The sequence below is a fragment of the Bufo gargarizans genome, chromosome 1, assembly GCF_014858855.1.
Source record: "Bufo gargarizans isolate SCDJY-AF-19 chromosome 1, ASM1485885v1, whole genome shotgun sequence".
Lineage (NCBI taxonomy): Eukaryota > Metazoa > Chordata > Amphibia > Anura > Bufonidae > Bufo > Bufo gargarizans.
In genome coordinates, this window is record NC_058080.1 from 490,978,099 (window position 1) to 491,004,776 (window position 26,678).

The following is a 26,678-nucleotide window of genomic DNA, read 5'->3' on the forward strand; positions in this document are numbered from 1 at the left end:
ATGTGGTTGATTATAATTTCAGCTCTGGCGTAATTTGTGTTTCCTACACTTGTAGCTGATATAGAAGCGGTTTGTAAGTAATAATTTACCACCCAGTCCCATAACACATCACATCATTCATCAGATGGAGAGAGTGATTTATATGTTTTTGCAGAAACAAACCATTCCTAAATGACCTGATCCATGGCCATGCATAACTGTTAATGTCTCCAACTGAAATGATTAACTGGAATTTGATAGCTTCCTTATGAAACAGGAAAAGTTAAAAGTTTAGCTTAAAAAGATTAATAGAGTAGGCTACATCTGCCAATTCATGTCATTAATCTTAATAGGACTGCACTTTTAATCCACAGTAAGACCTGTTCCGTACAAGTAAATATCTTCCACATGGAAACCTTGGTGTTTCTCTGCTGTCTAAACAAAGTAAGTCTACTTGGAAATTGTACAAGAACATAGCCCTATGGTTCTCCATATTGTATATGCCTGATAAAGTGTTTACCGTGCCTGACGCTAGGTTCTTCTTCAGCAGTTACATGTTTATGTGTAAAGCTAACAGGGCAGCTTTCACAAGACCAGAAGGAAATCCCTCTGATTAAAGGTAGGGATGAGCGAATCGACTTTGGATGAAACATTTGAAGTCGATTCACATAAAACTTTGTTTCAACACTGTATGGAGCGAGTGCTCCGTAAGTATTAAAATATATTGGCCCCGATGAGATGAAGTTATTACTTCACGAAGTCTCGCGAGACTTCACATAATATCACATATTATTGTCCACTGCATGTAAAGTATTAAACAGTCCGGATTGGCCCCCTCTGTACGGGGAACCCGTGCAGCGATTAATGTATGTACTGTTATCTGGTTTAAACTGGCAGATAAAATGTTTGGTGACACTTCCTTTAAAAACGTGATTGCAGTTGTGTTAACTGTGTTATTATTTTATTTTGACCATTCTTCCTGGCCTTCATACATGTATCATGACCATATTCATACATGTATCATGACCATGTGATAATGACACCTATCAGGTCCCACTGTGGACTTCATACTACAACTTTTGCACTCCTTCCATCCATCCACAACTTTCCTGCCCATTTAATTTATCTCAACACTGGTTCCTCTGCTCTGTCGCAGTTCCTTCACTGTCTATCCATAGCCCAACAAATTCATTTCAAAATTATGACAATGACACACAAGGATGTCCTTAGCTTGTGCTCTCCATACATCCGTACCCCCAGTCTCCTGATACCTTCCGGCATCTCATCACAAGAGCTTCTCTGCTCAACTCCGCCCATCATTGTCTCTAAGTCCCCTTTCACACGGACGAGTTTTCCGCTTGGGTGCAATGCGTGAGGTGAACGCATTGCATCCGCACTGAATCCGTCCCCATTCATTTCTATGGGGCTGTGCACACGAGCGGTGATTTTCACGCATCACTTGTGCGTTGCGTGAAAATCGCAGCAAGCTCTATTTTGTGCGTTGTGCGTTTTTCACGAAACGCAAGCCCCATAGAAGTGAATGGGGCTACGTGAAAATCGCAAGCATCCGCAACAAAGTGCGGATGTGGTGCAATTTTCATGCACGGTTGCTAGGAGATGATCGGGTGGGGACCCGATCATTATTATTTTTCCTTATATCCCCATGGTGCTGAATCATGTGATGGACCATGTGATGAGCGCAGTGACGTCACCACAGGTCCTTTTCCTCACAGATGAAGGCAGAAGAGAAGCCGGGCTTGGATTAAGGTGAGTTAAATTATTTTTTTTAACCCCTCCAGCCCTATTGTACTATGCATTCTGTATTAAGAATGCTATTATTTTCCCTTATAACCATGTTATAAGGGAAAATAATACAATCTACACAACACCGTTTGGGTACCAAACATGTTGATTTTTCTCACGCGCGTGCAAAATGCATTAAAATGTTTTGCACTCGTGCAGAAAAATCGCACATTTTCCGGCGACGCACCCGCATCTTATCCAGGCCAAAAACATGACGCCCGTGTGAAAGAGGCCTTAGGCCTCTTTCACACGGGCGTCAGTTTTTTTGCCCGGATAAGAGGCGGGTGCGTTGCGGGAAAATGCACGATTTTTCCGCGCGAGTGCAAAACATTGTCATGCGTTGCACTCGCGTGAGAAAAATCGCGCATGTTTGGTACCCAAACTCGAACTTCTTCACAGAAGTTCGGGCTTGGGATTGATGTTCTGAAGATTGTATTATTTTCCCTTATAACATGGTTATAAGGGAAAATAATAGCATTCTGAATACAGAATGCATAGTAAAACAGCGCTAGAGGGGTTAAAATAAAATAAAAAATAATTTAACTCACCTTAATCCACTTGATCGCGAAGCCCGGCATCTCCTTGTGTCTCCTCTGCTGAACAGGACCTGGGGTGAGCTGCTGCATTAAATAGAGGTTAAGGACCTTTGATGACGTCACTCCGGTCATCACATGGTACGTCACATGATCTTTTACCATGGTGATTCACCATGGTAAAAGACCATGTGATGACCGGAGTGACGTCATCAAAGGTCCTTAACCTCTATTTAATGCTCACCCCAGGTCCTGTTCAGCGCAGAGGAGACACAAGGAGATGCCGGCTTCGCGATCAAGTGGACTAAGGCGAGTTAAATTTTTATTTTATTTTTTTTAACCCCTCTAGCGCTGTTTTACTATGCATTCTGTATTCAGAATGCTATTATTTTCCCTTATAACCATGTTATAAGGGAATATAATAATGATCGGGTCTCCAGCCCGATCGTCTCCTAGCAACCGTGCGTGAAAATCGCACCACATCCGTACTTGCTTGCGGATGCTATGCGATTTTCACGCTTCCCATTCACTTCTATGGGGCCTGCATCGCGTGAAAATCGGACAATATAGAGCATGCTGCGATTTTCACTCAACGCACAAGTGATGTGTGAAAATCACCGCTCATGTGCACAGCCCCATAGAAATGAATGGGTCAGGATTCAGTGCGGGTGCAATACGTTCACTGCACGCATTGCACCCGCACGGAAAACTCGCCCGTGTGAAAGGGGCCTAAGAGTTTTGTCTTTCTACTGCATCTCCTATACGCTGGAACTCACTACACATCAGATAAAATTATAATAACAGATACTGTATGAAGCATCTATATATAAGTTATAAGTGAGACAATAGAAGGATAAGCACACGTAACAAGGAATAAGCACCGAAGAGCTGGCAATCTACAATCATATTGTAATCCTCTAGTAAATGACGCTCACTTGGAATGATAAAATTCCCACCAGGGTCTCTCTGTAGAAAATGACTTTTTTGTTAAAGCTAGGGAATGCAAATATTCTTGCAAAAAGCAGGACATTTTGCTTCTATTTGAGATGTAATATATACACTGTATAAGTGTATATAATATCCTAATTTCCATATAAATGCATGTTTTTGTACTAATAGTTTTGCTATAATAGGATCGCAAGGCGCAATAATAGAAAGACCTATTCCCATTGTGACAAGAGTAGGAAAATATTCATAGAAAAAGGTGGATTAGCCAATAAAGCTTTTGATATTTTAATTATACCACCAACCCTGCACATGGGCCAATGTGGACTGCAAATGGAAGATAATGGGCAGACAATTATTTATAATATTCACAGTTCTGTACCTCTACAAAATCTATTAATCTCAATGTAGAACACTAAAATATGTAATTCAAGTCACGACTTGCAGTTCTAGTACACGGACACCCATAGTCAAGAATGCAGCTCAGCCAGAGGGAGTAAAAATGTGTTTTTATCTTACACTGCTTGCGCTATTAGGGACAATTAGAAATGATAAGTCATATAAAATGCCAGTTGTATCCAGCGGCACATTACAGAACATAATGTATATTAGCAGACTAGTGAATGGCATAGAATGAATATAGTATGAAGAAACAGGAAGAAAAAATAATCCTATTTCAAAAGTAGGTTTAAGGCCTCATGCACGAACATATTTAGTTTCCGTGTCCGTTCCGTTTTTTTTGCAGATAGGATGCAGACCCATTGATTTCAATGGGTCTGCAAAAAATGCGGACAGCACACCGTGTGTTATCCGTATCCGTATGTCCGTTCCGTAGCCCAGCAAAAAAAATATAACATGTCCTATTCTTGTCCGTTTTAGGCATTGTTACAATGAATCAGCAAAAAAAAAAACGGATGGCATAAAGATTTCATCTGGTTTTTTTTTGCGGACCGCAAAACACATACGGTCGTGTGCATGTAGCCTAAACAAAATAGAGTAACTCCCTTTAACTGGGAGCTACAAGGAGTTTAATTAACTCATAATCAGTTATGTATTCACTCCATGTTACCTGTTGGAACCTATAGAGGGGTTAGCAGTAGATGTTTCACGTTACCATGCACATACAATATTCTTATATCAGTCCACACCAAAGCATACCGTCCATTTAGGTAAAAGTAGGTAGTGGCAGAAAGTATGGATAGTGTATAAGGTAGTGTTACTAGATTCATATAGTTTACCACTGGGTACTGTATGGGAAGTGTGGGTTCACAGGCCAGTATTTTAAAAGGGTTTCACATACTATATGTATAATCACATATACATACACACAGTGCCTTGAGAAAGTGTCCATATGCCTTGAACTTTTCCACATTTTTTTTTTCTACAAACTTAAATGTATTTTATTGGGATTTTAATGTGATAGACACAAAAAGCAGCAAGTATGTGTGAAGTGAGAAGAAAATGATACATGGTTTTCAAAAGTTTTAATAAATAAAAATCTACGTGTGCATCTGTATTCAGCATGTGTATCACTCCATTTCTTTGCATGTCTTTTGGGGTATGTCTCTACCAGTTTTGCACACATACAGGCTAAAATTTTTACCCATTCTACTTAGCAAAATAGCTCAAGTGTAGTCAAATTGGATGGAGAGCATCCTGTGAACAGCAATTTTCAAGTCTTGCCACAAATTCTCAATGAGATTTAGGTCTGGACTTTGACTGGGTCCAGGGGGCGTAACTACCATAGCGGGAGACCATGCGACTGCTATGGAGCCAAGGGCAAGAGGGGGCCCAGTTGGGATCATCTCCTCTTCTACTGGGGGTCAGAAGCCCTTGAAGCCCTTCTTGCAGTCTTTTATAGGACATAATGGTTCTGTAGGTCCTGGTGATTGTGCAACAATGCCATAATCAAGATGGATTAAAAGGGGTGAATTAATATTTTTTGGGGGGTTTTAACAAAAAACTGTCCGCCTTTCAGCTCTTAACTAATAGGTACATATGCTTTTATAATTTTATGGCTTTCCCTTGCACAGTTCATGTGATGAACCACCTGAATTCCGTGATTAGGAGGTGTGTCCCAATACCTTTCTCCATATACTGTATTTACTACATAAGGTAACAGTTGGATCACTATCACCACATATACTTACTTTGCTTCTAGTGCAAGGGCTATGATTCCAGCAGCCATAGGTGCTGATGCTGAGGTTCCAGTGTGACTGTCCGTGCAACGCTGACGAAGATCTGTGGTGATCTGAAAAATAATGTTATATTTTTTATTTGTTCAGAAAATAAAAGGATCACAAATACAGGTTTTTCCTAAAAGACACTAGTGATACTGACAATTTTCACAAGAGAGATTTTATATGTTTCATCAATTATGCAATCCGACCCCATAGCTTACAATGTATGTTTTTCCCTGCAGAGAACTGCACCATTGTGCTTATTTTAACCTTTTAAGTACCAGGCCCATTTTTGGTTTAGCAATTTCATTTTTTCCTCCCCACATTCCAATAGCCATAACTTGGCAACAGAATTCCGCCAAGGGTTTTGGTGTTTTTACATCACGGCATTCACTATCTGCTAAAAATTACATCCTTATTCTGGGGCCCAGTATGAATACAGCGATACCAAAATAGTTTTTTTGCTTTACTACTTTACTTTACTAAAAACCTTTGAACATTTTTTTTTTCTTTGAATAACCATTTTATGACAGCCATAACTTATTTATATGTCTAGAGAGCTGTATGAGGGCTTGTTTTTTGCAGAACAAACTGTAGTTTTTATACATTTTTGTGGTACGTATGGCTTTTTGATCACTGTTATAAAAATTTTGGGGGGAAAAGGTGAATAAAAAATGGTGAATCGTGTGGTTTTCATTTTTTTCATTACAGCGTTCACCATACAGGAATTTTTAAAAAATATTTTAACAATTCTGACATTTTTGGACACGGCAATACATGATATATATATATTTTTTTTATTGTTAATATATTTTTATATGTAAAATTGGGAAAGGGGGCTATTTAAACTATTTAATTTATTTTTTAACTTTTATAGTAATTAGAGTATTTAGAAATTCGTTCACACTTCGATTGTTGGTTAAAGGTGAATTACGTTATGGATTCTGTTACCACGGACCATAACGCAATTCTATAACGGAATGCATATCGGAATGCCTTTAGAGACACTCTGGGGTCTCCTAGGACTATATCCAACCTCTTTCAAGATCTATAATGCCAAGACAGTATTAGTAATATCAGAGTGACATGTATGGTTATGGGTAAATGCAGATTTGTTACGTTTTTTTAAATAAAAAAAAATTTAAAAAATGATCCCTTATTGGGGCAAATACCTGCTGCTGATTATACACACATGGTAATATCCATAAAATCAATTGCTTGTGCTAAAAATTATTCCATGATGGGGGCATGTGCCTGCTCATGTTTATATACGGTAGTATTGGAAGACACAATGACTTGTTCAAAACAAAGGATCAAATAATCTCCCTTTTTCAGGTAGCAGCAGTACAGTTGGGAACCTGAAAGATAAGGCAGAACAATACATGTGTGACTGTGTAGGCATAGTCATAGCCACAGCAGTAGCAACACAGTATGGAACCTGACAGACAAGGCAAGAGATGTGCTGCTGTGTAGGGGTAGTAATAGCGGCAGCAACAATACAGTATGGAACAAAAAGGAAAGACAGATAGCTGCAGTAGCATAATTGGACGGGTGATAAACTGCCAGCAATGACAGATCCACTGTCAGACACGGCAGATCTATTTAAGTGCTTCAGATGGACATGTGCAAAACTCCTCATGGATCGTGCCGGGTTCATTTTCACAAATGTAATTTTTTCCACATTTGCGGATAACTATTTTGTACTGCAGCCACCCAAATTCTCACTTGCAGGTGATGTGGCAGAGGCATTTCATTTTGCGCTACCCCACCCACTGACACTGTGTCACTTACAGGACATTTTATTTTGAAACCTATTTAAACAAGGCGAAGTCACACTGTATTGCGGGGCAGAGTCCAGTGCAATATAATAGAGAGAGATGTACAACAACACGTTACATTGTGATAAATAGAATTTTTTAAATTAAATTTGCTAAGATATATTTTTTTTAAATGCACAATGGGATACAGTCTGCAGGAAAAATACACATTGACTGAGGTTTAGTACACTTATTAAATTAAGAAACTTTTTAAGTGTTTCTTTTTTATTTATTTTTTAAGTGCAACTGGACACAGTCTGCAGCAAAAATATACACTGATGATGAAGTTGCATATTATGTTCGGTCAGGTTTGGTATACGTATATTAATTGAAGAAACTTTGCAACAAATGGACACGGTCTGCAGTAAAAATATATGCCAACTGTGACAATGCATGATATGTCCAGTGAGGTTTGGTACACGTTATTAATTAAATACATTTTGCAACTATTTTTTGGGGGCAAAAACTCACAAGTGGATACAGTCTGCAACAAAAATACACACTGTGATGCTGCAAAATTGAAGTTTTTTTTAAAAAAAAGCCCAATTGGACTGTGTCCTGTGCAACTATGATGCTTAAAAATCAGCAGCCAGTAGAATTTTTTTTTTTTATATATAAATTGGGCTTCTTGCACAGGATCGTCAATGGCTGCCTGCAGTAAAGTAACATACAATACGCTGAATAACCCCATCCCGTCCATAGCTAAAACTTCTCTCTATCGATTAATTAAATCAATCTAACTAAATCCCTAAATCTTTCTCTATAAGACCCTGAAGTCACTGGTTGTATGTCTAAAGATAACTGTCTTTCTTTGCTAGGCAGAGACATCCTACTTCATCAATGTCCAAGTTTAGAATTACGGCTATACTGTCCATCTTGGTTTGCTGAGGCTGACTGTAAAGGCTTTTGGCCGAAAGCTATCTCCCCTGACTTCCTCTTAAAATCCGTGCAGATATACATGTTCGGTAAAGGGAAGAGGGGAGAAGGACTCTGCTAGACACCTATGGCAGTTGGTTATCTCCTGGGAAAACAAAAGCATCAGGCCAAAATAATTACTTCATCCAATCCTTCTCTCCCCCAACATCATCTGAAGGTGGAGAGTCGCGAGTTCCGCAACCACATGGGACTGTCGGCCAAACCCACCATTCTCAAAAGGTTTCGCTAACAATAGACTAATGTATATGGGGGCCTGGCTGAGAAGCCAAGGACTTGTCTGGCATCAAGGGATCCTCCAAATGTATCTTCTCTGCCATGCTGTGCTAACTACCGCACAGTTATATGTAAAATGGCACACACCATTTTGAGCAATTTGTATGAATCGAATCTTAAAAACTTCAGCTTCATTTGGAAAACTGAATGTTTGGGAAATTCTAAACAAATCTGATTACTATTATTATTTTTAGTAGTTGTAGTCAGGTCATTCTTCCAGTCCTGGCAACTATATGAATAACAATTGTCTACCACACCAATCTAGATAAGAGAAGAATATCCATTCTGATTGTTCTGGCATCATGCAATGTAAATGCAGATTTATAAAAATGTCTTTAAAATACTGCATTTGTTAGCCACAGCAACCAATCCAAGCTCAACTTTTATTTCTTAAACTGCTGCGGTGAAACGAAACCTGCGCTCTGATTAGCTGTTATGGGCAACACATTTTTCTTGTAGACAGTTTTGATGAATCTGCCCTATTGGCTTCTGATGACATATTAACTAACTGTTTGTACTGGCTGAGTCTCAGAGTGTTCTTAAAGTCATTCCTTGGAAGGCGGTTACATGGCTTCATTCTGTATCTCATTCCCACAAGCATGGTTTCCCTTCAAATTAATTTTAGATTGTATCCTATTATGCAATTTATCAAATATTATATAAACCACAAAACTGCCATATAAAGTTAGGGGAGCAATTCCCTCTCCTGAGTGTAATATCCTTGATTCAGATCCAGTAAATAATTTTGAAACGTTATTATATAGGCATCTTGAGGATTAAATAGTTTATTTTACACATTTCATTCTGGTACATTTAGCTTTCCTGTCAGTGCCAGAACATCTGTATTCAGATCACAGAAAACTCATTACAAATCCAATGTTACTGTTATTGTAACAACACTTCCATAGTTAATTTGGAACATAATTGTATTTTTCTTTTGGTGAACATGGCAATAGTGTTGCAGCACCAGCTGGTGACACGTGGGGCAGAGTTTGTTTTCATAGCCCAGTAGAGCCCAACCTACGGCCCGATATTGATGACCTATCCTGAGCATAAGTCATCAATATCTAAGGGCCCTTTCACACTTGCATTGTCCGGATCCGGCGTGTACTCCACTTGCCGGAATTACACGCCGGATCCGGAAAAACGCAAGTGTATTGAAAGCATTTGAAGACGGAGCCGTCTTCAAAATGCTTTCAGTGTTACTATGTCAGCCAGGACGCTATTAAAGTCCTGGTTGCCATAGTAGGAGCGGGGAGCGGGGGAGCGGTATACTTACAGTCCGTGCGGCTCCCGGGGCGCTCCAGAATGACGTCAGAGCGCCCCATGCGCATGGATGACGTGTTCCATGTGATCACGTCATCCATGCGTGTGGGGCGCCCTGACGTCACTCTGGAGTGCCCCGGGAGCCGCACGGATGGTAAGTATGCTGCTCCCCCGCTCCCCACTATACTTTACCATGGCTGCCAGGACTTTAGCGTCCCGGCAGCCATGGTAACCACTCTAAAAAAGCTAAACGTCGGATCCGGCAATGCGCCGAAACGACGTTTAGCTTAAGGCCTGATCCGGATCAATGCCTTTCAATGGGCATTAATTCCGGATCCGGCCTTGCGGCAAGTCTTCAGGATTTTTGGCCGGAGCAAAAAGCGCAGCATGCTGCGGTATTTTCTCCGGCCAAAAAACGTTCCGTTCCGGAACTGAAGACATCCTGATGCATCCTGAACGGATTTCACTCCATTCAGAACGCATTAGGATAATCCTGATCAGGATTCTTCCGGCATAGAGCCCCGACGACGGAACTCTATGCCGGATCCGGACAACTCAAGTGTGAAAGAGCCCTAAGGCACAGAAAACCCCTTTCATGGACCTGGGGCATTATAACCAGAATATTGGAGGAGATTTATCATTCCCTTTACGCCTGAAAAGTGGCAAATGCGACCTTTTAAAAATGTGCCACATCTCCCCTTTTTTGTCGTCCTTGCCACTTTTCTAAAAGGGTGTGTGACAAGGGCAGGGAAGGGGGCGTAGCCAGATGCAGCGACAAATTAATCTTCATTTATACCAGTTTTCTGACATAAATTAAGACAGAAATATACGGCAGCTCTGAGCTGTCGTAGATTTCTGGTTAGTCGCATGGGCTGCAGGAGGAAGCGCCTAATTTATGATGAGGGGTACGCCTCGTCATAAATTAGGCATATCATACGGTAGCACAGCAGATATCAAGACATTCTTGTAGATCATTGAACTTCAACATTGACTGTTATATTCTAAAATGATATAATAAACGTTACAAGACACGCAAAGGGGTTTTCTGGGCTCTTGATACTGATGACTTAACAATAGGATAGGTCATTAGCTGCAGCCTTAGAATGGAGCTAAGTAGAATGGAGAAAACCCCATTTGATTTGAGTGATGATAATATCAGTAAAGCTTTCGGGCATATACTGGTGCTATATAATCAACAGGAAATAAATTATAAGATTTTTTTTTAACTAATGTGATAAAAAGATAGCAGTCCCTTGTGTTATTTTCACATATATATACAAAAATAACCATTGCAAGTATACCAGTAAGCATCTGCACTTTGATTTATACTATTTCCTTCTTGGCTACTAGAAAGCAAGTGGATAATACCTAGAGAAAGCTCCCTGACTGAAAGGGTCCTGATGAATTTTCCAAAGAGAAGCTGTTGACAGGAGTTGGGGTGTTTAAGTGCAATTACCAGAGAGATCTAAAACAAGGCTTTCAGCTATAAAGCATTCACTTTTGCAGAGGTCTTCCATCTATCTTAAGAAGGAAATAAGAAGGGCATAAGACCACCAACAGGCAGGAAAACTTCAATAGCTGACATGATGTTCCAAATGCAATACCATGCTGGGACAGGCTCATTAATCACAACACGCTAGGAAGGATTGTCGGTATTAGGAAGCCTACATGTGCAGGGGAAGTAGTATGCATTACGGCTTGTCAAACACTCAGATTTACTTTCATTTGAAATGTACAAATCTTACATAAATCCTCAAGTGATACTTTAAGCTAGCTCCCAGAAAAATATAAACAGCCTACGTTAGAGGATCCCTACTGGAATATGTCACATTTCATGATATAAACTTGACCTCTCATATGCTGATATGTTTGTGAAGCCCCATTTATACTGTATTACAAGTTAGTTATTTTTCTGCATGGGAAAAGCCTGTGTTCAGACTCTTTCCTATAAATAAGGTGGCAAAGTACTGGTTTTCCTTAAAGGAGTTTTCCGATGATAAACATTTATCATATAGCCCTCTATGAATACATTTGGCTTTTGCTGTAACTCCTATAGAACTGTATGTAGTTTCCTTCCTTCTCACTTTGGTCATGTAGGCAAAGAGGAATGTGAACTAAGGACCCCATATTAGTGATCTGTGGGTCCCGGTTAGCTGTGGGGACCCTAACAATCTAAAATGTATCAACTATCCTGCACATTGAGGAGACACAAGACAAAAATTTCACAGAAAAAAATGATAATATACTGCCCTGTGCTGAAGAGGGTCAATAGTCCAAAATACATTAGGTTTTCTGTTGATGGATCACTAATACCTTACTTCTGGGGTTATATTGACTGCATAAAGGTGACCAGGAGAAAATATTTGCCCTATCAATCAATGAGACCACTGCTTTGTTTTTCCCTACCTGCCCCACAAAAATGAAAAACAACTAAAGAAAAAATGGAGCTCACAAAGTACCCATATAAAATGTAATATTTTATTGAAAAATGTATATATAAAAGGGGATGCCATAAAAAGATAGGGGGGGGGGGGGGCGGGCAGGGGCGTACATAAAAATCACTGGGCCCCATAGCAGGAATCTAAATTGGGCCCCCATTCCCCTTTTATAGCCCCTCCCTTTGTTCCATGAACTATTCTTGCTGCTGCGTTTTATAATTTATGCCATCAGGGCCGGATTGGGATTACAAAAAAGCCCTGGCACACAAAAGAGGTATAATAGATGCAGTGTGAACAGATGTATGGTATATACAGCAGTGTACAGTTATGTGAGGCACATAGTATAATATATACAGTGTGTACAGGTATATAGTATATTCCCTAGTGTTCTGATTTGTGAGGTACAGGGTATAATATATGCAGTGTATACAGTATATACAGTAGCGTAATATGTGAGGTATGAGGTATAATAGATGCAGTGTGTACAGGTATATAGTAAATACAGCAGTGTATTGACAGCTCGTACCTCACATATCAGTACACTGCTGTATATACTATATATCTGTACACACTGCATATATTATACCTCATACCTCACATATCAGTACACCGCTGTATATACTATATATCTGTACATATTGCATGAATAATACTGTGTAATATATGCAGTGTGTGTGTGTGTGTGTGTGTGTGTGTATATATATATATATATATATATATATATACAGGGAGTGCAGAATTATTAGGCAAGTTGTATTTTTGAGGATTAATTTTATTATTGAACAACAACCATGTTCTCAATGAACCCAAAAAAACTCATTAATATCAAAGCTGAATATTTTTGGAAGTAGTTTTTAGTTTGTTTTTAGTTTTAGCTATTTTAGGGGGATATCTGTGTGTGCAGGTGACTATTACTGTACATAATTATTAGGCAACTTAACAAAAAACAAATATATACCCATTTCAATTATTTATTTTTACCAGTGAAACCAATATAACATCTCAACATTCACAAATATACATTTCTGACATTCAAAAACAAAACAAAAACAAATCAGTGACCAATATAGCCACCTTTCTTTGCAAGGACACTCAAAAGCCTGCCATCCATTGATTCTGTCAGTGTTTTGATCTGTTCACCATCAACATTGCGTGCAGCAGCAACCACAGCCTCCCAGACACTGTTCAGAGAGGTGTACTGTTTTCCCTCCTTGTAAATCTCACATTTGATGATGGACCACAGGTTCTCAATGGGGTTCAGATCAGGTGAACAAGGAGGCCATGTCATTAGATTTTCTTCTTTTATACCCTTTCTTGCCAGCCACGTTGTGGAGTACTTGGACGCGTGTGATGGAGCATTGTCCTGCATGAAAATCATGTTTTTCTTACCTTGCAGACTTCTTCCTGTACCACTGCTTGAAGAAGGTGTCTTCCAGAAACTGTCAGTAGGACTGGGAGTTGAGCTTGACTCCATCCTCAACCCAAAAAGGCCCCACAAGCTCATCTTTGATGATACCAGCCCAAACCAGTACTCCACCTCCACCTTGCTGGCGTCTGAGTCGGACTGGAGCTCTCTGCCCTTTACCAATCCAGCCATCTGGCCCATCAAGACTCACTCTCATTTCATCAGTCCATAAAACCTTAGAAAAATCAGTCTTGAGATATTTCTTGGCCCAGTATTGACTTTTCAGCTTGTGTGTCTTGTTCAGTGGTGGTCGTCTTTCAGCCTTTCTTACCTTGGCCATGTCTCTGAGTATTGCACACCTTGTGCTTTTGGGCACTCCAGTGATGTTGCAGCTCTGAAATATGGCCAAACTGGTGGCAAGTGGCATCTTGGCAGCTGCACGCTTGACTTTTCTCAGTTCATGGGCAGTTATTTTGCGCCTTGGTTTTTCCACACGCTTCTTGCGACCCTGTTGACTATTTTGAATGAAACGCTTGATTGTTCGATGATCACGCTTCAGAAGCTTTGCAATTTTAAGAGTGCTGCATCCCTCTGCAAGATATCTCACTATTTTTGACTTTTCTGAGCCTGTCAAGTCCTTCTTTTGACCCATTTTGCCAAAGGAAAGGAAGTTGCCTAATAATTATGCACACCTGATATAGGGTGTTGATGTCATTAGACCACACCACTTCTCATTACAGAGATGCACATCACCTAATATGCTTAATTGGTAGTAGGCTTTCGAGCCTATACAGCTTGGAGTAAGACAACATGCATAAAGAAGATGATGTGGTCAAAATACTCATTTGCCTAATAATTCTGCACGTAGTGTATATATACACACACACAGAGCAGTGTATTGATGTGAGACATAGAAGGTATAATACTGTAGATGCAGTGTTTACAGAAATATGTGGTCAGTGATACATTATGGTCATTGTGTGTGTGAAGTACATGAGGTAGTGGTCACTGTAACTGAAGTATTATATATGAGTGAGCAATGAGTAAAAACAGGGCATGGAGGGGGGGGGGGGGTAAATGATGAAAAGTGGAAGACCTCCTCTTACCACTCCATTCCAGTCTGTATGGATCAATGCAGAGCTGCTTGTGAACTTCTAATACTTGCTGTTAGGGGTTGAAGGACCTGTGATGATGTCATCACAGGTCCTGGCAGATATACCTTTGAAACCTAGGAACTACACCATTTTGGTGCAGTTCCTTTGCTAGATTCTGCAGGACCTGTGGACCTATGATGTTGAAGATGATGTCATCACAGGTCCTGGCAGATGCACTGTTCTAACCTGGAAACCACACCTTCACTGTGCAGTTCCCTTACAGGACCTCTGATGACATCATCAAAGGTCCTTTAGCTTTAGAATGATAAACAGGAGCAATTAGGGGCGGGGCCTCTCCTCCACTTCGGGCCCCTCTTTCTCACGGGCCCCATAGCAGCTGCGTGGTCTGCCTATATGGTAGGTACGCCACTGGGGGTGGGGGAGAAGTGGCAGAAAAAGGCAGCATCCCGGTAATACACACACAACAAAAAAGATAGAAGATTCATCAGATTTTTTATGTATTTGTATTATATTACTATTATTGGTAACTTTTGTACATAATGTCTTAATATATACGATATATTTTTTGTTGTGTGTGTATTACCGGGATGCTGCCTTTTTCTGCTACTTCCCCTGCTTTTTAATGGCATCCCCTTTTATATATCAATTTTTCAATAAAATATTACATTTTATATTTATGGGTACTTTGTGAGCTCCATTTTTTTCTTTAGTTCTTTCTTATTCGTGGGAGTTTGTACCGGGTTATTTACTTAAGTTGGCCCTCTACTTAGCCACAATATACATTGGCACACTTAGTTTTGGCAATAGGATCACTTTTGGTTGTTCTTTTTTGTATTTACCTGCAAAAATGAAGGCTACAATGTGATCATCATCTCACTGTTTTTATTTGCACTAATTTTTATAAATCTATCTCAATGTGTGGTAAATTGAATAGTTATTATTGACTGCTGACCTATCTACCTAGTGGTAACACATACAACATTTGATATTTTGCTAGCCAAATGTTTGTTCTCTTTTAGATGTTACTTTGATTAATTTTGCAGAAGTGAACATTATGTGAGTTATCAAAATATTCGGATTTCCGCCAATTTTCTGGTGAAGTAAATGTATTTAAATATCATTGTGGCAATTAACAGGATTAAACTAGAACAAATAGCATCCAAAAGTTCCAATTCCAAGTACAATTCAGTAATGTTCAGGTTATTTTAATGTTACTGTAATTTAAGGGAACATGAGGTGCCTTGGGAAAAATCTGTCGGGAAAAAGCTCCCATGAAAAAGTTTGACCTTGCATCGAAAGCTGGAACAGTCAATTCCCTGCCTCTGTTATCTTTTCTTATGTGGAGACAATCCAAATAGTAAAGCTGGCCAATGGCCAGCTAATGAGAATGGCCAGTGGCCATAATCATTAGATATAAGTCAGGTGAACTCAGTGATTTCAGCAGGACTCATCAGCCATCTAATTCGTATGAAGGCCTCCTCCTTCCTCTCTTCTGGATCTGGATTTCAGCAGCTTGATATTTTCTGTTGTCGGGGAGATAAGTCAACACCAGGGATGTCTGGCATCAGCTTTCTCCTTGGGCATGTGTTTAGATTGGCTAATAAGTGAGAGAAGAGATACAGTGGGATACGAAAGTGGTCAACCTTGTTAATCATCATGATTTTCCTGTATAAATCGTTGGTTGTTACGATAAAAAATGTCAGTTAAATATATCATATAGGAGACACACACAGTGATATTTGAGAAGTGAAATGAAGTTTATTGGATTTACAGAAAGTGTGCTATAATTGTTTAAACAAAATTAGGCAGGTGCATACATTTGGGCACTGTTGTCATTTTTTTGATTCCAAAACCTTTAGAACTAATTATTGGAACTCAAATTGGCTTGGTAAGCTCAGTGACCCCTGACCTACATACACAAGTGAATCCAATTATGAGAAAGAGTATTTAAGGGGGTCACTTGTGAGTTTCCCTCCTCTTTTAATTTTCTCTGAAGAGTAGCAACATGGGGGTCTCAAAACAACTCTCAAATGACCTGAAGACAAAGATTGTTCACCATCATGGTTTAGGGGAAGGATACAGAAAGCGGTCTCAGAGATTTCAGTTGTCTGTTTCCACACTTAGGAACATATTGAGGAAATGGAAGACCACAGGCTCAGTTAAAGTTAAGGCTCGAAGTAGCAGACCAAGAAAAATCTCGGATAAACAGAAGCGACGAATGGTGAGAACAGTCAGAGTCAACCCACAGACCAGCACCAAAGACCTACAACTTCATCTTGCTGCAGATGGAGTCACTGTGCATCGTTCAACCATTCGGCGGACTTTACACAAGGAGATGCTGTATGCGAGAGTGATGCAGAGGAAGCCTTTTCTCTGCCCACAGCACAAAAAGTGCTGCTTGAGGTGGGCTAAAGCACATTTGGACAAGCCAGCTTCATTTTGGAATAAGGTGCTGTGGACTGATGAAACTAAAATTTAGTTATTTGGCCATAACAAGGGGTGTTATGCATGGAGGAAAAAGAACACAGCATTCCAAGAAAAACACCTGCTACCTACAGTAAAATATGGTGGGGGTTCCATCATGCTGTGGGGCTGTGGGGCCAGTGCAGGGACTTGGAATCCTGTCAAAGTTGAGGGACGCATGGATTCCACTCAGTATCAGCAGATTCTGGAGACCAATGTCCAGGAATCAGTGACAAAGCTGAAGCTGCGCCGGGGCTGGATCTTTCAACAAGACAACGACCCTAAACACTGCTCAAAATCCACTAAGGCATTTATGCAGAGGAACAAGTACAACGTTCTGGAATGGCCATTTTAGTCCCCAGACCTGAATATAATTGAAAATCTGTGGTGTGACTTAAAGAGAGCTGTCCATGCTCGGAAGCCATCAAACCTGAATGAACTATAGAGGAATGGTCCAAAATACCTTCAACCAGAATCCAGACTCTCATTGGAACCTATAGGAAGCGTTTAGAGGCTGTAATTTCTGAAAAAGGAGGATCTACTAAATATTGATTTTATTTATTTTTTGTGGTGCCCAAATTTATGCACCTGCCTAATTGTGTTTAAACAATTATAGCACACTTTCTGTAAATCAAATAAACTTCATCTCACTTCTCAAATATCACTATGTGTGTCTCATATATGATATATTTAACTGACATTTTTTATCGTAACAACCAACGATTTATACAGGAAAATCATGACGATTAACAAGGTTGCCCAAACTTTCGCATCCCACTGTAGCTGTTGACTGAATAAGCTTTCGGCCTACAGCTATCTAACATGTATGGCTATATTAAGACGTAATAAGGAGAATACAATAAGGTTACATACACAGTCTTGAAAGAAATATACCTAACAGCAAGGTATACAATGCTATCACGCATCACACTTGCCATCCTAATAGGGTGTCAATAGCAAGGTAAGCTTAAAACGACCATCAATTACATTTGCCCTCATGAATGAAAATGATTTTTAGAAGCAAGTCTGTATTAATGAGTACAATGCTATCACTGGTCCCACTTTAAAAAAGAAATTGATTCTCAAAAGCAAGAGCAGAAGACTACCACCCATCCTCTATTGCTATGATAGAGCGCATTTGAACTAGGATGGAATAAGGTAGTAAAAAACTATCACTGGTAGCATTTGACAGACTGAATCTACATAATAAAGCTGTATTGTGGAGAAGAAGGCAACCGCTGCTCACATCTTTCCTCATCAGCAAAGCAGTATTGAGAATTAAAAGATTTCCTTTTGTCGCATCTCCATGAATGAGGAATAACATACCACTTTTCTGTCGTATGATTCCCCACTGCTGTACGTTGTAGCCAATGTAGAAGCGCACTCTTCTAGATACCAAGGCTTCTTGCCACTCTCTGTCGTACTGCTGATTGAGATTGTATAGATACTATTGGTATACCCATCACACGAGCAGTGATCTCGACTTCTGCCACCATTGCCAGATGCCCACACAAAAATTGAACCATAGCCTCTTCTTCCCTACAAAAAGAAAAAGACATTCAGCAGGAATTACAGATAAAACAATTCAGAAAATGCAACATATGTAGGATACAACTATATTAAAGGGGTTATCCCATGACTAATGTGAAAAATGAAAATCAGACATAATATAGCCCATTGCAATCTCTTTCTAACAAACTTAGAACCAGCTCAATGGGAATATCCTTTCTGCTGCAGCTAAGGGGTTGTGTCCATGCTCTCTATCACAACTCAGGAGGCAGTTGGAGGATGAAACTGAGCATGTGCGGCCATCACAGTGAGCTGGACACAGAAATAAGACATTTTTTGAATTGCATGCAGTTACAGAAGAATTCAGATCCAGGTGCTGGTTTGATATTTTTCAAGGGACAACCCATTTAAGGTCATTATACAGTATATCACCATTCACAGAGCATCACTTAAATATGGATCTATAAGATGGCATATGCAAAAGAGCTTCTGTTCTGAGTTTTGAATACAATATACAGTATATATACATTTGAACTTTTTATGGGCATAGAATTGCATTCATTTATATCATCAGTAGCTGGAAGCAAACAAAAAAGGGCACATCAATGATCTGCAAATTGTTCATGTGTAGCTATTTATCTGAAGCCAGCTGTTGAAATCTACTGATGTGCATAAAACAGAAGAGATTATCCAAACAGGATACCAAGTTCTGAAAATGAATGAAAGAGAAAAGCACCAGAAGCAAAATCGGAGGCTTTAATATCTCAGTAGTGCTTAACTCTTTAATAAACTACACCATAATGGAATTCACTACCATTAATACAAGTACAATTCTGTATTCTGGACCGATTCTCTTGGACAGTCATTAGATTTCTGTAATTCTTGGCTATAGATACCACATATTTATATTAATAGGAATAGATACTATATTGGTAGTCTAGGCAGCTTCAGGAGCACAAAGGACTTCCCAGGCCCTAAAAAGTTACTCTGTCCTCTTTTCCATGGGAACGGAATCAAGGACAACCATGATCAGGGGATGTCCTATACCTAGGTACGTGCAATGATAAAGTGAGGTACTCAGGTGCAAGAATGCCATCAGGGCAGTACTGGCACTGCATAAGGTTAGAGGAGGGACTGTCCCCTAGCACACAGACCTTTACTAAAGAAAGAAACTCCAGTCCTTCTGTATGGTAGGTATAAGGCTTACCATTACACTATAGACCTGCCATGTTATAAAGATGTGATTGTTTGTGCTTAAAGGGGTTTTCCAAGATTTTACTACTGATGACCTATCAGTATCTGATCAGTGGAGATCCGACACCACAGCTGTTTGAGAAGGCACCAACACTCGCAGTAGCACCACAGTCTTCTCTTAGTTTTCCATAGGCCATTTGATGTCACGTTCATAGGTCACATGGCCTAGACGCAGCTCAGCCCCATTAAGGTTAATGGGGCTGAGCTGTGACACCAAGCACAGCTGCTGTACAATGTATGGTGCTGTGCTCGGTTAGCATGGAGAAGGCCACGGCCGATTAGATACTGATGACCTATCCAGAGGATAGGTCGTTGTCAGTTGTGAAGTCTCAGAAAACTCTTTTAAGGAGCTGTTTTCTTCACAGGCATAATATTAAATAAATAGTATATTACTGAAATGAAGGGGTAGACATTTGTGCCATTTTTACTTACACTACTCACCGATCACCAGAAATAATGTGTTCACTATATTTTATGGGTTATTATGATTAAAAGGGATACCAAATACTCTTCTATATTTAATAGTATGTCTTTAGTAATATTGTCTGTGATAAAATAAAATTATTTCACAGGTATATACCAGGAATTGAACCCCAGACCTTCAGTATAGGAGGAAGAAACCTTACCCGTATAGAATGACTCCTCTGCCTAAGGGCTCATGCACATGAACGTATTTTCTTTCCATGTCCGTTCAGTTTTTTTTTGCAGACCATATATGAAACCATATATTTTAATGGGTCAGCAAAAAAACTGAAGGTACTCCGTGTGCATTCCGTTTCCGTATGTCTGTATTTCTATTTTGCAAAAAATAGAACATGTCCTACCGCATTACAGACAAGTATAGTACTGTTGTATTAGGGGCCAGCTGTTCCATTCCGCAAAATATGGAATTCACATAGACGTCATCCGTATTTTTTGCAGTTCTGTTTTTTGAAGACCGCAAAATACATATAGTCGTGTGCATGAGGCCTAATACTGTAAGAGCAGTGAGACTATGGAACTCTCTGCCTGAGGAGGTGGTGATAGTGAATTCACTGAAAAAGTTCTAGAGGGGCATGGATGTATTTCTGGAGCGTAATAATACTACAGGCTATAGCTACTAGAGAAAGGGTCGTTGATCCAGTGAGTTATTCTGATTGCCTGAATGGAGTCGGGAAGTAATTTTCTCCTAAAGTGAGGAAAATAGGCTTCTGCCTCACAGTTTTTTTTTTGCCTTCCTCTGGATCAACTTGTAGGATAACAGGCTGAACTGGATGGACAAATGTCTTTTTTCAACCTTACAAACTAAGTTATATTAAGATACAGAAGGTCTGGAGTTTGATTCCCATCAAACTCGTTTATTAAAAGTTATGGCAGAATAATGGAACGTTTATTTTCGTGCTTTTCTTTTATGATAAAAGTTCCATTTTTTTATGTTACAAAAAAAAACATTACAATAAATTCCTTTTTGTAACATACTATTAAATATCACAAATCGCCTCATTTAACACATAAGAAAAGTTATAGAAATTACAATCTTACTGAAGTGTGTGACATAATGGCCTGATGCAAAAAAAAGTTATGGTTGTTATGGCTATGAATGTGATAAGGATCGGGGGGTCCACAATGTTTATCTGTGTAGGAGCCCTGTAATTCCTGAGGGCAGCCATGCTAAGGCAAAGATTACAATCTAGTTAGAATGGTTGAAAATGTTGTTTGTATCCCACAAAGACCTCTAACAAAAATTGTAATGCGGTCATCAAAGCCTCTTGGGAATCTATTCTCCACAAATCTGTCTTCAACTATGTATGCTTTTCTTGTGAGCAGGGGCGCACCACTAATGCTGGCTGCTGCCCCTGCATGTGTCAGGACAGCTGATCGGCAGGACTCGGCAAACTGAAAGTGGTGTGCTGCTGTTGGTGCTAATGTCAGGTCAGGAGACTTGACTTTGGAAACATATCTACAGACATACAAGGGATATATATATATATATATATATATATATATATATATAGTGGGAATTCGCTCTGGTAATGAATAAATCAAGTCTACTAAAGTTTAAAGGGGTTGTCCGGGCTAAGAGTTGAACCTGGACATTTACCTTTTTCACCCAGGCAGGCCTCTGAGATGAGCATCAGAGCATCAGTCATTTTTTTCACTGCTAGGCAGGGGCTTCCACCTAGCAGTGTTCCCAGTGACATCACTGCCACTAATAGGCAGCTTTTAGCTCTGCCCTAGCCTGTTTTACAGACTAGAGCAGCGCTAACGCCCGCCCATTAGTGGCAGTGACATCACCGGGAACACTGCTAGGCGGAAGCCTCCGCCTAGCATTCCCATAGTAAGACCTAGTACGTCACTGGATCTCCAGAAAAAAGGTATTTTTCTATGCAATTCAGCACAGGCCAAGGGAAAGCATCCCCTCCACTCAGAGGGGCTGCCTTGTCCAGGTTCAGCTCTGAACCTGGACAAACCCTTTAATTTACAAAAAAAAGGCTCCTCCATAAAATAAGGCAATTTGTTAATTCTATTTTATTGCTTAACCCCTTTGAAGTCATTTTTTTACCTTTTTTTTTCTATCCCCACTTTCAAAAAGCAAGTTGTGCTTTTTAATGGCGCCATTTTGGGGTACAAATAATATTGGGACACCTTTAAGCAATTTAAAAGGGGTAAAATTAAAAAAAAAGCTTTTTTTGTGTCATTCACTCTATGATAAAAATTACATGTTAAAATTATTCTGCTGGTCGTTATGATTCTGGTGATACTAAAAATTAAGTTTGTTATGTTTTCTTATTAGGCTTTTTTCACAATTTGCTTTGCATCCCCATATTCTGACACCTATAGCTTTATATTTTACAATCATGTATGCTGTTAGGGCTTATATTTTGCAGGTTGAGCTGTAGTTTGATTGATACCATAGTGTTTGTACAACTTTGGTCACTTCTTATAATTTTTTTGGGGTGAGAGGTAGTGTGGCCTTATAATAGGCTTTGTTCCACCTCTTATGTTCTCAAGTGGGCCAAACTAGGGCTGCTGCAGAAGAGAAGAGTATTCTGTGCACAGGGTCCACGTCCATCAGAGCCCTTGGTCGTGCCTTGCTGCTCTGACTAACCAGTGACCACCTACTGCCTTCAGTCTCCAGTCCAGGTCTCTGGAGGGTACATTTCTGCCTGTTGGTGCAGTTCATCTGTGTCTTTACCCTGCTTTTTAGCACTATTCAGGGCTTTCCATCTGGCGGAGGGCTAAAAAGCAGGCTAAACTCATAGTAAAGTGTATTAATCCCTCCAGGACCTCTTTTTTTACTGTATTTTTTATTTTGGGAGCAGAAAACACCTTGGACAGATGTTACATGTTGGCCAATAGGAGTTATAAAACACCTAACAAACACAGCTTTTTTCTAGTTGTATTTTAGGACTGTTTTGTAGTGTTTTTTTTGCGTGTTTGTTTTAATCGCAGCATGCTCTGGGTGTGGTATTTTTTCAGATGTTTTTCCATAGACTTCTCAACAAATAATGGAGGTCTTTTTTACGCAGGTCTGTTTCCCCTTTTGCGCTGTCTTTGCTGACGTTAGATGCACCTAATTAATGATGAGGCGTGTCTCCCTGTAAATTAGGCGCACCTTCAGCAGTCTGTGTGCTTTGCAGAAAAACTAAACCAGCCTGTTCCAGGCATAAATGTTGGTAAGTTTGTTGTGGCCGAAGTCCCAGCTTGGCCCCCAGAACGCCCCTGCCACACCATCGACACTCCTAAATATTGAATGCAGTGCAAAAATGTCTATGCAACAAAATATGGTCATACGGACATTTAAAAAGTCACAAAAAGAGGGTGGTGCAACATTCTTATGCCAAAAACTGGCATGTTTGCAAATGACCACCATTGTGCTGGTTGCCTATTAGGAAGAATAGACTGGACACATAGTTATAAGTCTGATGTATTCAGCAGGTGAGCACTTCCTCCGCCTCACTCTCCTCAGTGTAATCGATGGACTATGCTGTTAATCACTGATCAGAGGGGCAGGTAGTGGGAAGAGGGAGGAGGAGTGCTCACCTGCTTGAATACAACAGACGCATAAACTTTGGGAGGGATTTATCTTACCCATACACCAGCTTTCTGGTGTAAAAAAGTTGCAAACCATGGGTTTGCAACTTTTTAAATGCTATTGCAAGTAAATTTGGTCGCTATTGGCCATTTATGCTGCCCTCGTCTTTTTCTAAAAATATAATGTGGTGAGGGCAAGGTGTGGTTAGGTCCATCGGAATAAATAACTGAAATATATACGCCAGTTATCAGCTGGTCTGGATTTCAAACAGGCGCAGAGAATGCTGAAGGAGGTACTGAATTTATTACTGGGCAACCAGGTGGCTCAGTGGTGAGCACTTGCGCCTTGCAGCGCTGGTGTACTAGGTTTTTCCAACAAAGGACAACAACTGCATGGCCCTTGCCATAAAATAAATGCATTCTCTGGTGGCACAATGATTATAAAGATCTACACACACAGAACTTGATATATCTCCTCCATGTGTCCAGTGTATTTACTGATTGCTCCTATCAGCCAAAAGGCACAATATTTTCAGAGCAGTTTTGGCTAATAGAAGAGTAAGGCTGGCTACACATCACCGTCAGAAAAACAGAAAAATAAAGATAAAAATGGATCCTGTATTTCATTTATCTGTCCTCTTTAGCCATTTCTGTCTGAAATCCGTTATTTTAGACAGAAAAAAAGACCTACACAAAGTATTTTTTTAAACTCTTAAATAATAGATGTCAGGCAGAAGTAGCTAAAACACATGCAAAATGTGCATAACTGAGAATAAATGATGCTCAAAATACAGGGTCTGTTTTTTTATTTACTTTTCTGTTCTTCTGGCGGATCAGAAGAGTGGAAACCTAAACGGTGCTGCTAAATCGGCCTTGATCTATCCCCATACTTATAGGGTAGCAGGGTCTGCTAACAAATCTGCTTAAAGGGAACCTGTTACTTTGAACAGGATGTTGCTATAACTTGGTGCCTGTAGCTTACATTGCATTTTCATGGTGACAGGTTCCCTTTAAATATTGTTTAAAGTTTCTTGATGTTCAATGCACTAAGAACAGAGTTACACAAGGCCGATTTAATGTACTAGTTATTTTCAAATTCAGACATGATTTTTGTATTCATTTCTTGTGTTGTCTACAAAAGGGGCATCAAAACTGCCCTGTATGAATATAGCTCTAAAGATAAATGCAACAGATCAAATATTTCAGTGACAGCACTGTACAAGGCCCTCTTCACCACCCATGAGCAAACAGCACTTCTAATACATTCAAACTGATGGATAAAGGCTTGGGATATGCTAGAAGTGACAGCAATGGTTGTACGTTCCCTTTTAGTACTGGGGAAGGAAGAATCGATAACATTAATGGACTGGTACAGTTTTACTGCACTACACTGCTCCTCGGGACAGAGGAGAACATGTTTAAGTGAATCATTTTGCAAATCTGCATTAGAAGGTCATCTATCGAATCAATGGCAAGTTTGAAATCTGCTTTTAGGGGTCATAGTAAAATGTATTCTTTCTTAGTATCTATATGGACTTTCGAATCATTGACTCTGTCAATCAGGTAAAACACTTTACCTCTAGTCTTTAGCATGCAGTCACTTAGTTGTAGTACTGACACAAAATGTGGGGTTTGAATTGGCATATGGTTAAACTCACTTGATAAATAAATGAATAATATTTAGTAAGTTAACAACATGTTGTATTTCACAAGATAAATGACCATGGAGGATGTAAGCATTGCTGGCTCAAATACAAAGCATATGGCACATCAGGTCTTGGAATGATTCAAAAAATTTCAGCAGTAAGAGTCTTTGTTCTTTATGCTAGAAGAAATGTTTTGTCCATGTACTGATCTTTCTGGGAAATGCCTTGTTAAAGCCATTCAAAAATCCATTTATTGGAATGGCAGACTGAGGCCATGGCGTGTGTTTGGAGAGCACGCTAGTGACCCAGGTGCACGTCCCGTGTGGCGGTATAAATATTTACACAAGGTTATAGTGGTTAATCAAGGTAGTGTTTGTCTTACTATTATTCACACAATAATGGCTGATCAAAGGCTCAGTGCATTGATTTATTGTGGTCGTAAGCACTGAATTTTGGGCAAGTTTTCCTTCTTTTCCTATGACATTGAAAGATTTAGGTGTCAATAGGTCGTTAAACAAAACTTAAATGATTAAATAAAATGTACAATGTAATGTGCTCTATAGTCAAATCATTCTTATTTTGAGATGAAAAACATCCAAATGGACACATGATGCAGAAAATGCATATTTGAGCCACCACTGCCCCCTCCCCCCCCATAAAAAATAATGTACCAACTAACACCAATTTCCAAAAATATTGAGATGGTGTGTAAAATGTAAATAAAAGCAGAATTTGATTATTTAAATCTCATAGACCCATATTTTATTCACAGTAGATCACAGAACACATATCAGATGCTGAAAGCAAGACATTTTACCATTTCATGAAAAAAAAGGAAATCATTTAGAACTTGATGGCAGCAACGCATCTCTGAAAAGTTGGGACAGGGCAACAAAAGGCTGAAAAAAATAAATGGTACTTAGAAAAATCAGCTGGAGGAGCAACTTATATGACTGGGTATAAATAGAGCATGCTAGAGAAGCAGGCAGCAAACAATGGAAAGAAAAACTATGCCTAAATTAAATTTGTCCTCAACCCAAACCAAAATTAAAATTGTCCTCAACATACAATTGCAAAGACTCAATGTTGTCAGAACTTGGGC

General features: G+C 39.6%; 1 protein-coding gene across 3 annotated transcripts in view; it reads right to left on the reverse strand.

Moving 5' to 3' along the window:
- Window positions 1-26,678, reverse strand: part of PCSK5 (proprotein convertase subtilisin/kexin type 5) — a 437,218-nt gene that overhangs the window by 221,230 nt on the left and 189,310 nt on the right. For all 3 annotated transcript variants that reach the window (XM_044273909.1, XM_044273924.1, XM_044273916.1), the window contains exons 8-9: window positions 18,480-18,692; window positions 5,411-5,511 (exon numbers count right to left, since the gene is read on the reverse strand). In XM_044273909.1, the coding sequence (XP_044129844.1) occupies window positions 5,411-5,511; window positions 18,480-18,692 (314 nt within the window). The remainder of the gene's footprint in view (window positions 1-5,410; window positions 5,512-18,479; window positions 18,693-26,678) is intronic.